The 12599-nt window shown below is 37.5% G+C and overlaps 1 protein-coding gene across 15 annotated transcripts in view; it reads right to left on the bottom strand.

Moving 5' to 3' along the window:
• LOC104611010 (Translation elongation factor EF1A/initiation factor IF2gamma family protein) overlaps nucleotides 1-9877 on the bottom strand; it is a 92974-nt gene extending 83097 nt beyond the window's left edge. For 4 of the 15 annotated variants that reach the window (XM_019200036.2, XM_088891250.1, XM_019200035.2 and 1 more), the window contains exons 1-4: nucleotides 9739-9877; nucleotides 9368-9644; nucleotides 1787-2078; nucleotides 1511-1617 (exon numbers count right to left, since the gene is read on the bottom strand). In XM_019200036.2, coding sequence (XP_019055581.1) covers nucleotides 1511-1613 — 103 coding nt within the window. In that variant the 5' untranslated portion in view covers nucleotides 1614-1617; nucleotides 1787-2078; nucleotides 9368-9644; nucleotides 9739-9877. Of the gene's footprint in view, nucleotides 1-1510; nucleotides 1618-1698; nucleotides 2079-9367; nucleotides 9645-9738 lie in introns of those variants that run through there. The other 11 variants (XM_088891251.1, XM_088891248.1, XM_010277912.3 and 8 more) reach the window with 6 other exon arrangements.
• Between the last annotated feature and the right edge of the window lie 2722 nt (nucleotides 9878-12599).

The raw sequence follows: 12599 nt of genomic DNA on the forward strand, positions 1-12599 counted from the left end.
TGCTGTAAGATGTGTATAAGAAGGGGCTTTGGGGGATGGAGGAGACAGACTTTTGTTGAGTACAGAATTCTGAGAGTGCTTGGGAGAGCCGGCGGTCTCTCGAAGAACCGACCTACTGTAAGTGATCTTCTTTTCTTCTGAATGAATATCAGTTCCCTGTTGATGTACTAGTGGTTTGGATTCTGCTGTGAGTCTGTGAACTGCGTGTCAAATTTCTGGGTCATATCAGAGTGCTGAGAAATGAAGAAAGTAGTATCATATCTTTATTATTCAGGTCCTGTGGGTTTTGGAGACTCTATAAGGGCTGAACTGCTTGCTGCTGTACAAGGAATCCAGCTTGCGAACCAGCTAGGGATAGAGCATTTGCTTATTGAAGGGGACTCGATGGCTGACTCACTTGCTAACAAGGAATAATGACAACTAGAGTCCACTGGGTAGGCAGATCAGCAAACTCGATGGCTGACTCACTTGCTAAACAGGGAGTTTCTTAGGCTTCTTTATTTTGGGCTACCTTGTAACTTTGTTCATTTGAACTTGTAATTCTGTGATCAATCTTAAAGGAAAGGTCGCATCTCATGCCTTTCCTTGGGTTGCTTGTAACTCTTATCTATTGGATTAATAAAACTTTTACTCATTTATCAAAAAAAAGTAGCATTTTTCTGCCTAGTCTATGATGAACTTTTTTAATCAGTAACACTACTCAGTTTGAAAAAAAAAATCAGTAACAATACTCGGATTTTATCAGTAGCAAAGAAGAATTCATTCAATAAATAAAGAACAAGTACAACAAGAGGTTGTGAATTACAAGAAAATTAGCATGAGCATAGTCTCTACCATCTCACCCCTTCCCCAATAATACAAACAGAAAATTAACGTGAGCAGTAACACTACTCAGATTTAATTAGGATCATATAAGAAAAGGTGGCTCCCAGCATTTCACGGATTTTTATATAGAAGTCAGAAGATTAATACAAGAACAGTAGTAAGGAAAGGTCAGTGATCAGGTGGGCCAGTATATTTGCAGTGTGTTGGTATATTTGGATGGAATGAAACAGCTGAAAGTTGAAGGCAAAACTGGTAAGGAAACTGTGATTAAAGTGGAAAGATCAGACGTCAAGTGGGCCAGTATATCCAAACTTTTTGAAGGGCTTACACTTGATCACTTTGAATCGCGAGAGAAACAGATTATTGGTAAGCTCCTAAGTATAAAAAAATTTGTTAGATTAGGGTACATGTTATACATGGGCTGTTAGTGTCAAATTTTGTACATAAGATTCCATCAGGTATGTAAAGGATTGTGAGGGTTCCTGTCCCTCTATTTAATACAAATCTTCATTTAATTACCCAAAATACAAAAACCCTAGACTTCAGCTCAATATTCACAAATCAATTCAAATGGTTATCCCAAGAATGTTAAATTTGGAATAACAAGGTACTAAAAAAGAAACCCAACATCAGTTAATTTATAAAAAAGCATTACAGAGGTAAGTTGAATCAGAGAATTACTAACCATCTCTTTCTACATCTGAATCGTGATCATAGTCATAATCATAATCATCATACATGTCATAGTCTTCATCATAATCAAGGCCATAATTTACTTTTCGAGGCATTTTCCTGAAAAAAAGAAAACAGAGAATGAAAAAGATAGATCCAATTAAATTTCCAATAAGCAAAATGAAAGGAGATACAACAAACCTACACAGTGAAACATCCTAATGGTCAATGCAACATACAACATATCCAGACTTGTCAAGGTTTATTTGAACCATAAAAACCAGCATACCCTGAAGACTTGTGGCACAAAAAAGATTATTAAAAATCCCCTGTCAAGACAGTGATGAAGCTATTGACACTGAAAGCATCTTGAAGATGGTCTGTTGTCCATTTCCACGAGTTAAGCACTTATTATATGTGATGCAGGTAATTGCAGTGGCAAGCAGGAGTAATTTATTTTAATAAAGTGGCATCCCCATAATAATTCCTGGTCATGGCATGGAAAATAGGATTCACAGCTAAGGATTATCGCCTTTTCCATCTGAAAAGAAGTTGCACAGGAAGACTTCTCATGAAAGACACTGCCCATATACAGAGAAATGTCATCAGTTCCTAATTAATTTCATGTTTCATTTTTTTATAAGCAAAACAGAACTATTTATTTAGAACCAATAAGAATGGAAATGACACCATGCAGATACAAAACATGTTGCATAAACCCTCATTGGCCAAATAAGCTTTTGGGGAAAGTAATCTTTGATAGTCCACATGATATTTCAAGTCCTCATTGGGCAACCAAAGCACTCAACCAACATGCAATGGAGTTTATTGCTTTCCTATTCAATCTTTAAACATTTCTACCAATGAAACACAATTATAACAAAAGAGTGCCAAAAAAGTGGAAGGAAACTAATGCCATACTTGGTTCAATTCTCATTCTTGTTCATTCTTGCCCAGAATGAGATTTTAGAATGGACAAGAATGGGGAAAATAAGAAAGTTTTGTTGTGATTTGTGAACTAAACTCTTTTTTCCAAATAAAAAAAAAAAAAAAGATTTTTTTTTGTGGCAAGAATGGAAATGACTTTGAACACGTTTGGTTACAATTTTCATTCTCAATCCTTTCTTTTGTCAACTAAAATAATATTTGGGCAGCAGTTAGGGGTGATCATTTGCAGCCCAGCCCAAATGCCTGCCCCAACCTAGTTTGAAAACTTTTGGGCTTGGGCCTAGGTTGTGTTCAAATTGGACCAGGCCCAAACCCACATCATAAACAAGAATAGGTGTGTTAAATGAAAATTATTGTTATTAATGGTGGAAACCGCTGGAAATAAAAAATAAAAAATAAAAAAAAATAAATAAATAAATAAAGTCTATCCCGTAACCAATTAGCGATTTGACCAGTTAGATCACTGGGTCATTGACTGAATCAACACTATCGCAAGTAAGCAATTTGGGGGGTGAAAATGACTAGGAAATCCGTTTAGGTAACATGTAACCACATACTGAAAACATTGATAATCACCTATTGCATGGGTCACACACACAAAACCTAATTTATGTGATTTTTTGAAGGGTAAAATGAAGGATTTCATTAAACAATAACAAAGTTACAATCTGAGAGGTGTCAAGGTGACACCTCAACAATACAATTCAGAAACAGACTAGAATACAGAGAACTGGTCGACATTACAAGCTTGGATTTCAAGAACATTCCAGAAGTTCTCCCAAACCTGATCAAACTCTGGAAGCACCAATACCCAGTTCGACACTAGCTTCCCAACCAAAGCTGCTAAAACTTCCATATCCTTGGACTTATTCTCAAACAACCTTTTATTTCTTTCATTCCAAATGACCCAACACATAGCAAATGGGATACACCTCCATACTATCCTTGTTTTCCTGCAGACATTGAATCTTGGCCAAGAAGAGAACAATTCTGCTGAAGATCTTGGCTGAAATACTCTGACCCCAAGAAAGGAAGGAAGAAAATTTCCAAAAAAATCTTGCAATCTTAAACAAGTAGAACAAATGGCAATCTCTTCATCCAAACAGAACAGATAGCAGTAACTTGCCATATTGAAACCTCTGCTCTTCAGGTGATCTGAAGTTAGGATGCTGTCCAAAGCTACCAGCCATGCAAAAGCTTCCACTCTAGGAGGAATAGGATTACCCCACACACCTTCCATTTGATCAGAGACCAGCTGATCCCTTACCAAAGCCAAATAAAAAGATTCAAACAGTAAATTTTCCTTCCCCGCTTTCTTTCCACCATAGCCCATCCCTTGAGAAAGCTGAAACATTTGCCGAAGTCTTTCCAGCAACTGTATACATTCTTCTAGAAGAATGTAAATAAGTGGTACAATGACAGGAATACCCTTGATCCATCTCCCACCTTAAAGCTAACAAATGCTCTAAGTTCTTGGTTGAAATGCATTTATTCCTTTCCAGACACGAACCCCATATGAATTTTACACCTCCCTCAATTCCCACCCAAACCTCACCACCCCATATTTCCCAACTACTACCCTCCTCCAAAGGGACTCCCTCTCCTTCTCTGACCAAAACCCCCATAACCATACCCAAGAGGGCCTTTTTAAAGATTATTACCCTTCTAAACCCCAGCCCACCTCTGTCCTTGGGTCTACACACCTTACCCCACTTTACTAAATGAAATTTCTTAGGACCCCCCACCTTTGTAATTGCATGATATAATCAGCCATTTTTTGTTATAAAGTGATAAAACACATGAATTAGGAGAGGTGATAAAACACATAAACTAGGAGTGTATGTGTTTTATTACCCTATAACAAAAAATGGCTGACTATATCATGTACTAAAGGAAGTCATGTTCATTTTCACTAGACAGATTGGTCTACTTAAAAATGTGTTGGACAGCATCTTCAGTTCGGCCACCATTTGCACTATCTTGTAGTCATAAGGCATTGATGACCATCAATGAAATCCAAACTAGGAAACAAGAAAATTTATAAGTTGTTTGAAACCAAGGAGGTTCAGACCTGTTTAGAAAACAAAGATGAAGAGAAGGGAAGAGAAGAGAAGAGAAAGGAAGAAAGAGGAGGAAGAGAGAATAGAAGAGAAAAGAGGGGTTCGGTCAGGCTTAGTCTACCGCCCCAAGTGATATTTAAAATAGGTCTTCAATTATAAGTGGTACAATGACAGGAATACCCCTGTCACTAGAAACAACAGAAAAGGCAAAGGAACATCTTGAGCAAACACACCCGGCTCACCACTCTCCCCCCTGAGGTGAAACTCTAGGGTAATAGGGGACATCTTCAAAGAAGGTGACATCCATAGATACAAATCTGGTTCTCGAGACAAGGTTATAACAACAATACCCCTTTTGATTTTGTGCATACCCCAGGAAGATACATTTGGCAGCCTTAGGATCAATTTTTGAACAGGTAGGCCCAAGGATTTGGACAAAATAAGTGCAACCAAAGGTTTTGGGAAGAACAGAAAACTGCTCCTTATCAGGATATAACAAGTTAAAAGGAGCTTTCATGTCCACGACTCATGATGGAATCCTATTAATGAGATAAACAACAGTAAGAACGGCATCCCCCTAGAAACAAATAGGAACATTAGTATTCAGCATGATGCTTCTTGCAACTTCAAGGATGTGCCTATTTTTTCTCTCAGCAACACCATTCTGCTGAGGTGTATGAGGACAAGTGCTCTGATGAATCACTCCATGTTCAAGGAGATAAGAAGATAAGGGTTTTGCAAAATATTCTTTGGCATTATTAGATCTGAGATTTTTTATTTTAACCCCAAAATGAGTCAGGATCATTTGATGAAAAATGCGGGTCAAAGTGGGAACCTCATCCCGAGAGTGCATGAGGTAAACCCATGAAAACCGAGAGTGGTCATCAACAAACAATAGAAAGTATTTGTACCCACCCATAGCAGGAATATGATAGGCCCCCCAAACATCAGTATGCACAATTTCAAAAGGAAAAAAAACTTCTTCTATTACTTTGTGGATAAGTTGATCTACAATGCTTTGCCAACTCACAACTCTCACACTTCAAACTGGACACTTGGATTGGCTCAAACAAATTAGGAAAAAAAACTCCTTAAAGACCCAAAAGATAGATGACCCAATCAACCAAAGCATAATCTGACTCATAGACTATGATACAAAAGACTTCCCAGCTAATTGATCAAAAAAAAAGACTTCCCAACTTCTTTACTCTTCCCAGGTGGATGTTCAAGCAAGTAGATCCCATTCATCTCACGGCCAGTCCCAATCACCTTCCTTGTAGCCAGATCCTAGAAAAGACAATAATCAGGGAAAAAGGTCATAGAACAGTTCTGGTGTTTAGTGATACTACTGACGGAAAGCAGAACCGAGAATAAAGAAATAGCAACAGAGACATTGATGTCTCCCTTGCCTAAAATAGGGACAAGAGAGCCATTAGCAATAGACACTTTTGTCTCTACCAGAGGACAAGCAATAGAAATAAGGAAGATAAACTGGTCATATGATCAGATGCACCTGAATCTACAATCCAAAAATGGCTAGTGTTACCTGGGGTAGAGGCATGAAAGGAAGTGGCCTTTGTACCTGATTGAGCAAAAGCAGAAGTGGACGGAGGAGTAGAATGAGACTGTCCAGAGAAGCAAACTTCACTCTCCAGTTGAGATAAACCAGCCATAATAGCAGCCAATGCATCAAGAGAACTGGATCTAGTGTTGGGTGTGGATGAAGCTCCTGTGGTTATAGCTGCATTAGCATTTCCTTTCTTGTTCCTAAGTCTTTCTGGAATTAGTTGAGGATGAAGCTTCCAACAAGTGTCCTTAGTATGTTTTGGCTTCTTACAGTAGTCACAAAACACATCCCTCTTTCCATCCTTCTTTACATCCCTCTCCTTATCACACCTCTAATCTTTGGTTTTATGGCTGCTAAAGCTGATTTCATAGATGGAATTTGTAACACAACTTTTCTTCTACTTTCCTCACTATGTACCAGAGAGTAAACTTGAGATAAAGAGACACTATCTCTAGTGAGAAGTTGTTGTCTTACAATGTCATAGTCAGAGTTTAGCCCAGCCAAGAATTCAAACACTATTTTTCTCAACTAATTTCCTATATGTGGCAGCATCTTTCTGGCTCTCCCACTCAATAGTCTCAAGATGATCAATCTCATACCTCAACGATTTCAAGGTAGAGAAATAAACTAACACAGATTTCTCTGCCTGTTAAGATTATTCACCTCAATTTTCAGTTCGTAGGCTCTAACAACATGAAGGGGCTAAGAATAGGCTTCTTTCATATTGTCCCAAATTTCCTTAGTTGTCTTTGCCCAAAGATAGTTTCTACTGATATGAGGCTGCATGGAGTTGCATAACCAAGTCATAACCAAATAATTTTCTTGGACCCATTTAGCAAGGGATAGGTCCTCCTGTGTTGGTGTCTTTGTGTCTCCCATCACATACCCCAGCTTTCCCCTCCTTCCAATGGCCATCACGGCTGATTGGGCCCATTCCAAATAGTTTGTCCCATCAAACTTGACTGTAGTAATCTGAAATGAACTACTGTCAATAGAGTTTCCAAATCCTACAAGTCCTCCATTTGGTTTGTTCTCATATCTAGCCATTTCCATGTTGAAATGGACAAAGGATATTCACTGAATGGAGAGAACAGCACTGTCCAAACTCCTTTTCCAAACAGAAATTCCTAGTACTGTCCAACAGCACCCAAAGAAAATAAAAAGGATTCAGAGGCCTTTTTACGAACACAAGGTGGGCAATAGAGGTGACCAACACTGTCAAAACAATACAGTGCAGAAGAACAGTCCGTAAAGAAGCACTAAAACAATCCTAGAGAACATCCGAACAGCTGTACTGATTCCAGAAAAATTTCAGATGCTTAACAGTCCAAAAAAGTATGAAAAACAACCGAGAAAATACTGGGCACCACTCTCAATCTCTTATTTAAGCTCTAAATCAGAAACCAACCTGTTTTCTCCGATTCTTCCTGGTCACCGTACAGCTCTCCAAGTATTCTGAACCTTGGGCACCTTCTTCAATCTCTAATGACCTCCAAGAACCAGGCGAATCAAGCTGAAACTTCCAGCCCTAGAAATACTCTCATGTAGTCGGCTGGACTACACCTACATAAGAGCCCTAACCAGTTTTAGGCCTGCTTTGATACCAAGTTTTCTGAAACCAAGGAGGTTCAGACCTGTTTAGAAAACAGAAAAGAAAACAGAGATGAAGAGGAAGAGGAAGAGGAAGAGGAAGAGGAAGAGGAAGAAGAGAAAAGAGGGATTCGGTCAAGCTTAGTTTGCCGCCCCAAGTGATATTTAAAATAGGTCTTCAATAATAAGTGGTACAATGACAGGAATACCCCTGTCACTAGAAACAACAGAAAAGAGTATTCTAACAGTATAAAAACATATGAACAAGTGGAGGACCACAAGCTGGTCAACCATTTTCTCTACATTATACAAATTGTATCTTCATTATCATCTACGTTATCCTAGAAATAGAATAGATCATTGATCACCATCAAATGATGGACTCCAATCCCTCTATCTATGCCAAAATTATGGAACAGGAAGTATTTGTTACTAACTCTCTACCGTCTCAAAATAGCATTCCCTTTGTTGAATTTCCATGCTAAAACTGTTATTCTTATTCTCATTTATAAGCAATCACTATAACAGTACTTTGTTTCAGTGACAATAGCTGATGCATATTTCCCTTTGGACTCATCCTCTTGCAGGGTTCTTTGGCACTCACATCTCAGAGTTCAAGATCTGTCAAATACAGAGAACAATTTGATGGAACATCTGAGAAAGCTAGTTTTGGAAGCAACCCAGGTTCAATCCAACAACATCAATTTCTAGAAAGTAACATAGAATTCACATCAGCTTATTCAAAATTGCACAAACAACAGAAAGGTTCAAATAATGGAAGCTCAGTTTCAACAAATCCCAGCAGTTTCCCTCAAGGTTCTCAAACTCTTACAACTCTTACACCCATTCAGTATGACAAAGAAATTTGGAAATTGCAACAAGGGAACTACCCCTTAGAATCAAACTCAAATTCAGGGAAGCAGAGCGCATTCTTTGGCTTTGAGCTCCCAAACAAGTGATGACGATGGGTATAAGAAACCAAATACCTCGGTTCATGGATGTAACTGCAAGGGGTGGGAAGGGTTCAACTTTTTTGGGCTGTGTTGTAATTTGTAATTCCTGTCACTTGCTCCAAATTCAGTAGATATATATCAAAAAATGAGTATAATATAAAAATAAGAATACAAAATAAAAAATTAAAAAATGGCCAAGCAAGGGGTGGGAAGAGTTCAACTTTTTTGGGCTGTGTTGTAATTTGTAATTCCTGTCACTTGCTCCAAATTCAGTAGATATGGAGTACGAACATTACTTATTGCTTATTCAGTGAACTAATCATACTAACCACCCAAAACAATAGCAGTTCTCCAAATTAAATAAGCAAACGTTTTTTCCCTGTCATTCCTTCCTGTGAAAATGAAGGAGAAAGAAATCATGCTATCTCGTTTGCTTATGAAGAAATAGAGTTTATGACCAGTAGACTTTCTGATAATAAAAGCTCTTCTTTTTTCCTTGTCATTCCTTCCTGTTTGATGTTTTCGTGAGGCAAAGCTAGGATTAAACCAAACAAGCATAAAGGACTATAACACAGAGCAATGCGCATTGAGCTTCAACAGCATATCCCTCTCACTCATTTATTTTCTACAAATAGTCACAATGAAAATTACCAATTTCTTGTTGACCATGAGGCCAACCCTTTTATCAGATAAAAAGCTTAAATATTTCAAGAGAAGAAGAGGAAAAAGAGAGAAGGGATGAAGAGGCATACGCAAAAAATTGAGAAAAATTAATAGAGATGATGACTCAGGTACCAGAGATCATCAGCATCAGCGGCGGAGAGCTTTACCAATGAAGAGAGAAGACATCATTGCGAGAAAACGCCGTGAGATTCGAAAATTTTGCTGGAGATAGATTTCTTTTGTGCTGCGGTCTTTACTGATTTTTCGCTAATAGCCCATTTCCCATTCTGAAAAAAAAATGAGGCTCTTTCTTACCCAATATGAAATTTTGTGCTGTGGTATCCACTGCTTTCACCGATTAATGTCCTAAATGGGAAAAAAACAAATTAGATGAACAGAGATCAGACATAACCTCGCAATCTAATAGAGAGAGAAGGAGAGGGAGAGAGATCGCTCCTACCATAACGCGGGAGAGAGATCGTTATTACCATGCTCGAAGACTTCCGTGAATAGAGAGAGTGAGAAGGGAGGAGAAAGGCAGAAAGCAGATTGTATAACAGAATAAAGTCGAAGATTGGAAGCTTGTAGTACGATTATTATTTGTGATGCAAATAAATATATATGATTTTGAGAAAATTTCATATTAGTACCCTGTAGTAGGGGTGATCATGGGCCGTGCTTTGCCTTCGTAACAACGGGCTTAGGCTGGGTCTGGGCCCGACCCGGCCCATATTATGAGCTTAAAAATATAAGCCTAGGCCCGGGTCGGGCTGGGCCAAGATTCCAAGCCTAATTATAGCATTCTAGTTCTATAATTAAATAATTGTATTTTTTTCACTTATTATCGTGGAGATTATTGTACCCTTTAAGAAACTTTAAACTTAATATCAAGATAAAAGCTTTTAACATAAAAGAAATTAAATAATTATACCTTATAATTTATAAGTTTTAATTGGTCATTAGTATGCTAAAAATGATAATTTTAATAAACCAATTCTTCTATCAACAAAAAATCAACCTATAACCTATATATAATATCTATCAAAAAATAACCATCCATTGTCATGTAATACCCAGAAAACAACTGTAAACATCTCTATAAGGGGCTCTAGCTTACATTCGACTCTTACAAATCAAAAGTGAAATAAAAAAGATATTAGCAAATTAAGAAAAATAGTTTAAATTAATGTAAATAAATAAGTAATCAAATATGGAAAATGGTTTCAATTTTACCCAAAACTTGAAACCACTCTAAACTTCATATTTATCTTCATCAATGGAGTCTTCATCCCTAGAAGATTCGTCTTTTGGTGAGAGAGAGATTGGGCAGTGGTTTTGTGAAATTGGTGAAAGAAAGAGAGAGCTGAGAAGATTAGGGTTTACTAATTTCTATATTTCATTAAATACTATATTAGAATTTGGTAAGATCTAAGACTATTGGATTAAAATCTTTAATCTCCTACAAATCTTTAATAATCTCTATTTAATATATAAAACATCAATTATCAAATATTTTAAATAACATATATACATAAAGATATATATTATTTATAAATATCCGGGTCGGGCCTAAAAAATTAGGCCCAAGCCCGGCCTTAAGTTTTGTAGACCCGGGCCCGGGATGAGCCTTAACAAAAAACCGAGGCCCAAGCCAGGCTAAAATGATCACTCCTACCATGTAGTTTAGGGGTAGTCTCATTTTAATACCTTAACATCAAAACGTGCTATTGCAATACCTGATTTTACGAAAACTGTCCATTTAGGGCGTGCTCATTTCCTCTTAACTCTCATCTCTTAAGATGAATCTTTTAACTTTAAGAGAAAGATGGTTGTTCATTTCCTCTTATCTCTTATCTCTTAAAGTGTAATTATACAACTTTTTGTTTTCCAATGATACCCCCAAAAAGACAAACAAAAACTCTAATATATGGGGTCAAAATGGATATTTGATAATTTTCAAAATTCAGAACAACATTCTTTACATTCAAAGTTCAAAGGAAAGAAAAGTTCACCGATACCAATATACCTCTTAATGTAATTATTACACTTTCAGATGTGAGACTTCAGAGCAAACGAACAGGCCCATAATCACCGATGTTAACAGTCTATCAGTCATTTATATCACATGATGACATGTGTGACTTAAAAGTTTTTAAAATGTCAAAACTACTCTTCGAAAGAAGACATTGTTCACAGTCTTTTACCTTAAGTTTGAACCAAAATAAACGCTATTCACCTCTTAAGTCGTCATCGTGTTCCTTTGGACGGCCTTCAGCCCTCCGTTTATGCAACCTCCGCTTGGAGGACTTGAGCACAAAGGCGTAACCATTTCCAATCTGGCCTGGGTGGTTTATGATGATGACCTAAGAGGTGAAATTGGCAGCTTCCTTTGTAGGATCATCCTTGGAGTTGGATATGGTTTAAACTGGGGTGGTTAACTATGGATAGAAGTAGTTGACATGGCCACTTTGCCTACCTGAAATCTAACAGGAATTTGAAATTAGATCACCTAAAGGAAAATTCTCCACTGTAGTTGTAGGTTGCTGTTTAAGTAAAAATAGAGACAAGGGATGCATTTTTCAATTACAATAGAGTATAGAGGATGTGAGGATTTGAACTCAAAAGACAAAATTGAAGAAAAAGAAACAACAAATCGGAAGTTCTAGACAAGGATTCTCAGCCTAACTCGTAAATGGAGGATGCAAAAAAAGTTTTTCTTGGCAAGTAGAGTAGATTGGCACCCAAAATTTAGCTACCATGTAACACTTGAGGAATTAATTCTTCCTCTGACTATAACTCGATGTTGCCACCTGTTGTTTTCTCTCCATTAGGTGATTTTGCATTCACCACAAAAGTTCAGTATCAAAAACCAATGCTGCTCCACCTGTGATGGTAGGCGAGGAACGTTAAGTCCCATAACCAAGTTTTGCAAGTATTTTCAACTTCCTCCACCCCCCCCCCCACACACACACATTCGCAAAAGCCATTGGTTCCATCCTTTAATAACTTGTCCACTTCCAAGCTCAAACTCAATTGTGTCACCTCTTTCAAAACTGGAATCAAAGATAGTCTCATCTATGAGTTTGCCCTGGTAGTGTACTTTGATTCTATCACCTTTGTGAACCTGAGCATCACATGATTCTAACTTAAACTTCACACCGATATGCAGCTCCATAAGGTCACTAGATTTCTAATAAGTTGAAACAAAAAATGTTGAAAACAACTCATTTGGTGGCTGGAAATTGTAATTTATTCATTTTTGTCAATCATTTCAATGTCATAGCTCCTAAGAAATTCAAGAGAAGAAAGGCATCAACTCAT

Source organism: Nelumbo nucifera, chromosome 7, assembly GCF_055504915.1.
Source record: "Nelumbo nucifera cultivar China Antique chromosome 7, China Antique-T2T, whole genome shotgun sequence".
Classification (NCBI taxonomy): Eukaryota; Viridiplantae; Streptophyta; class Magnoliopsida; order Proteales; family Nelumbonaceae; genus Nelumbo; species Nelumbo nucifera.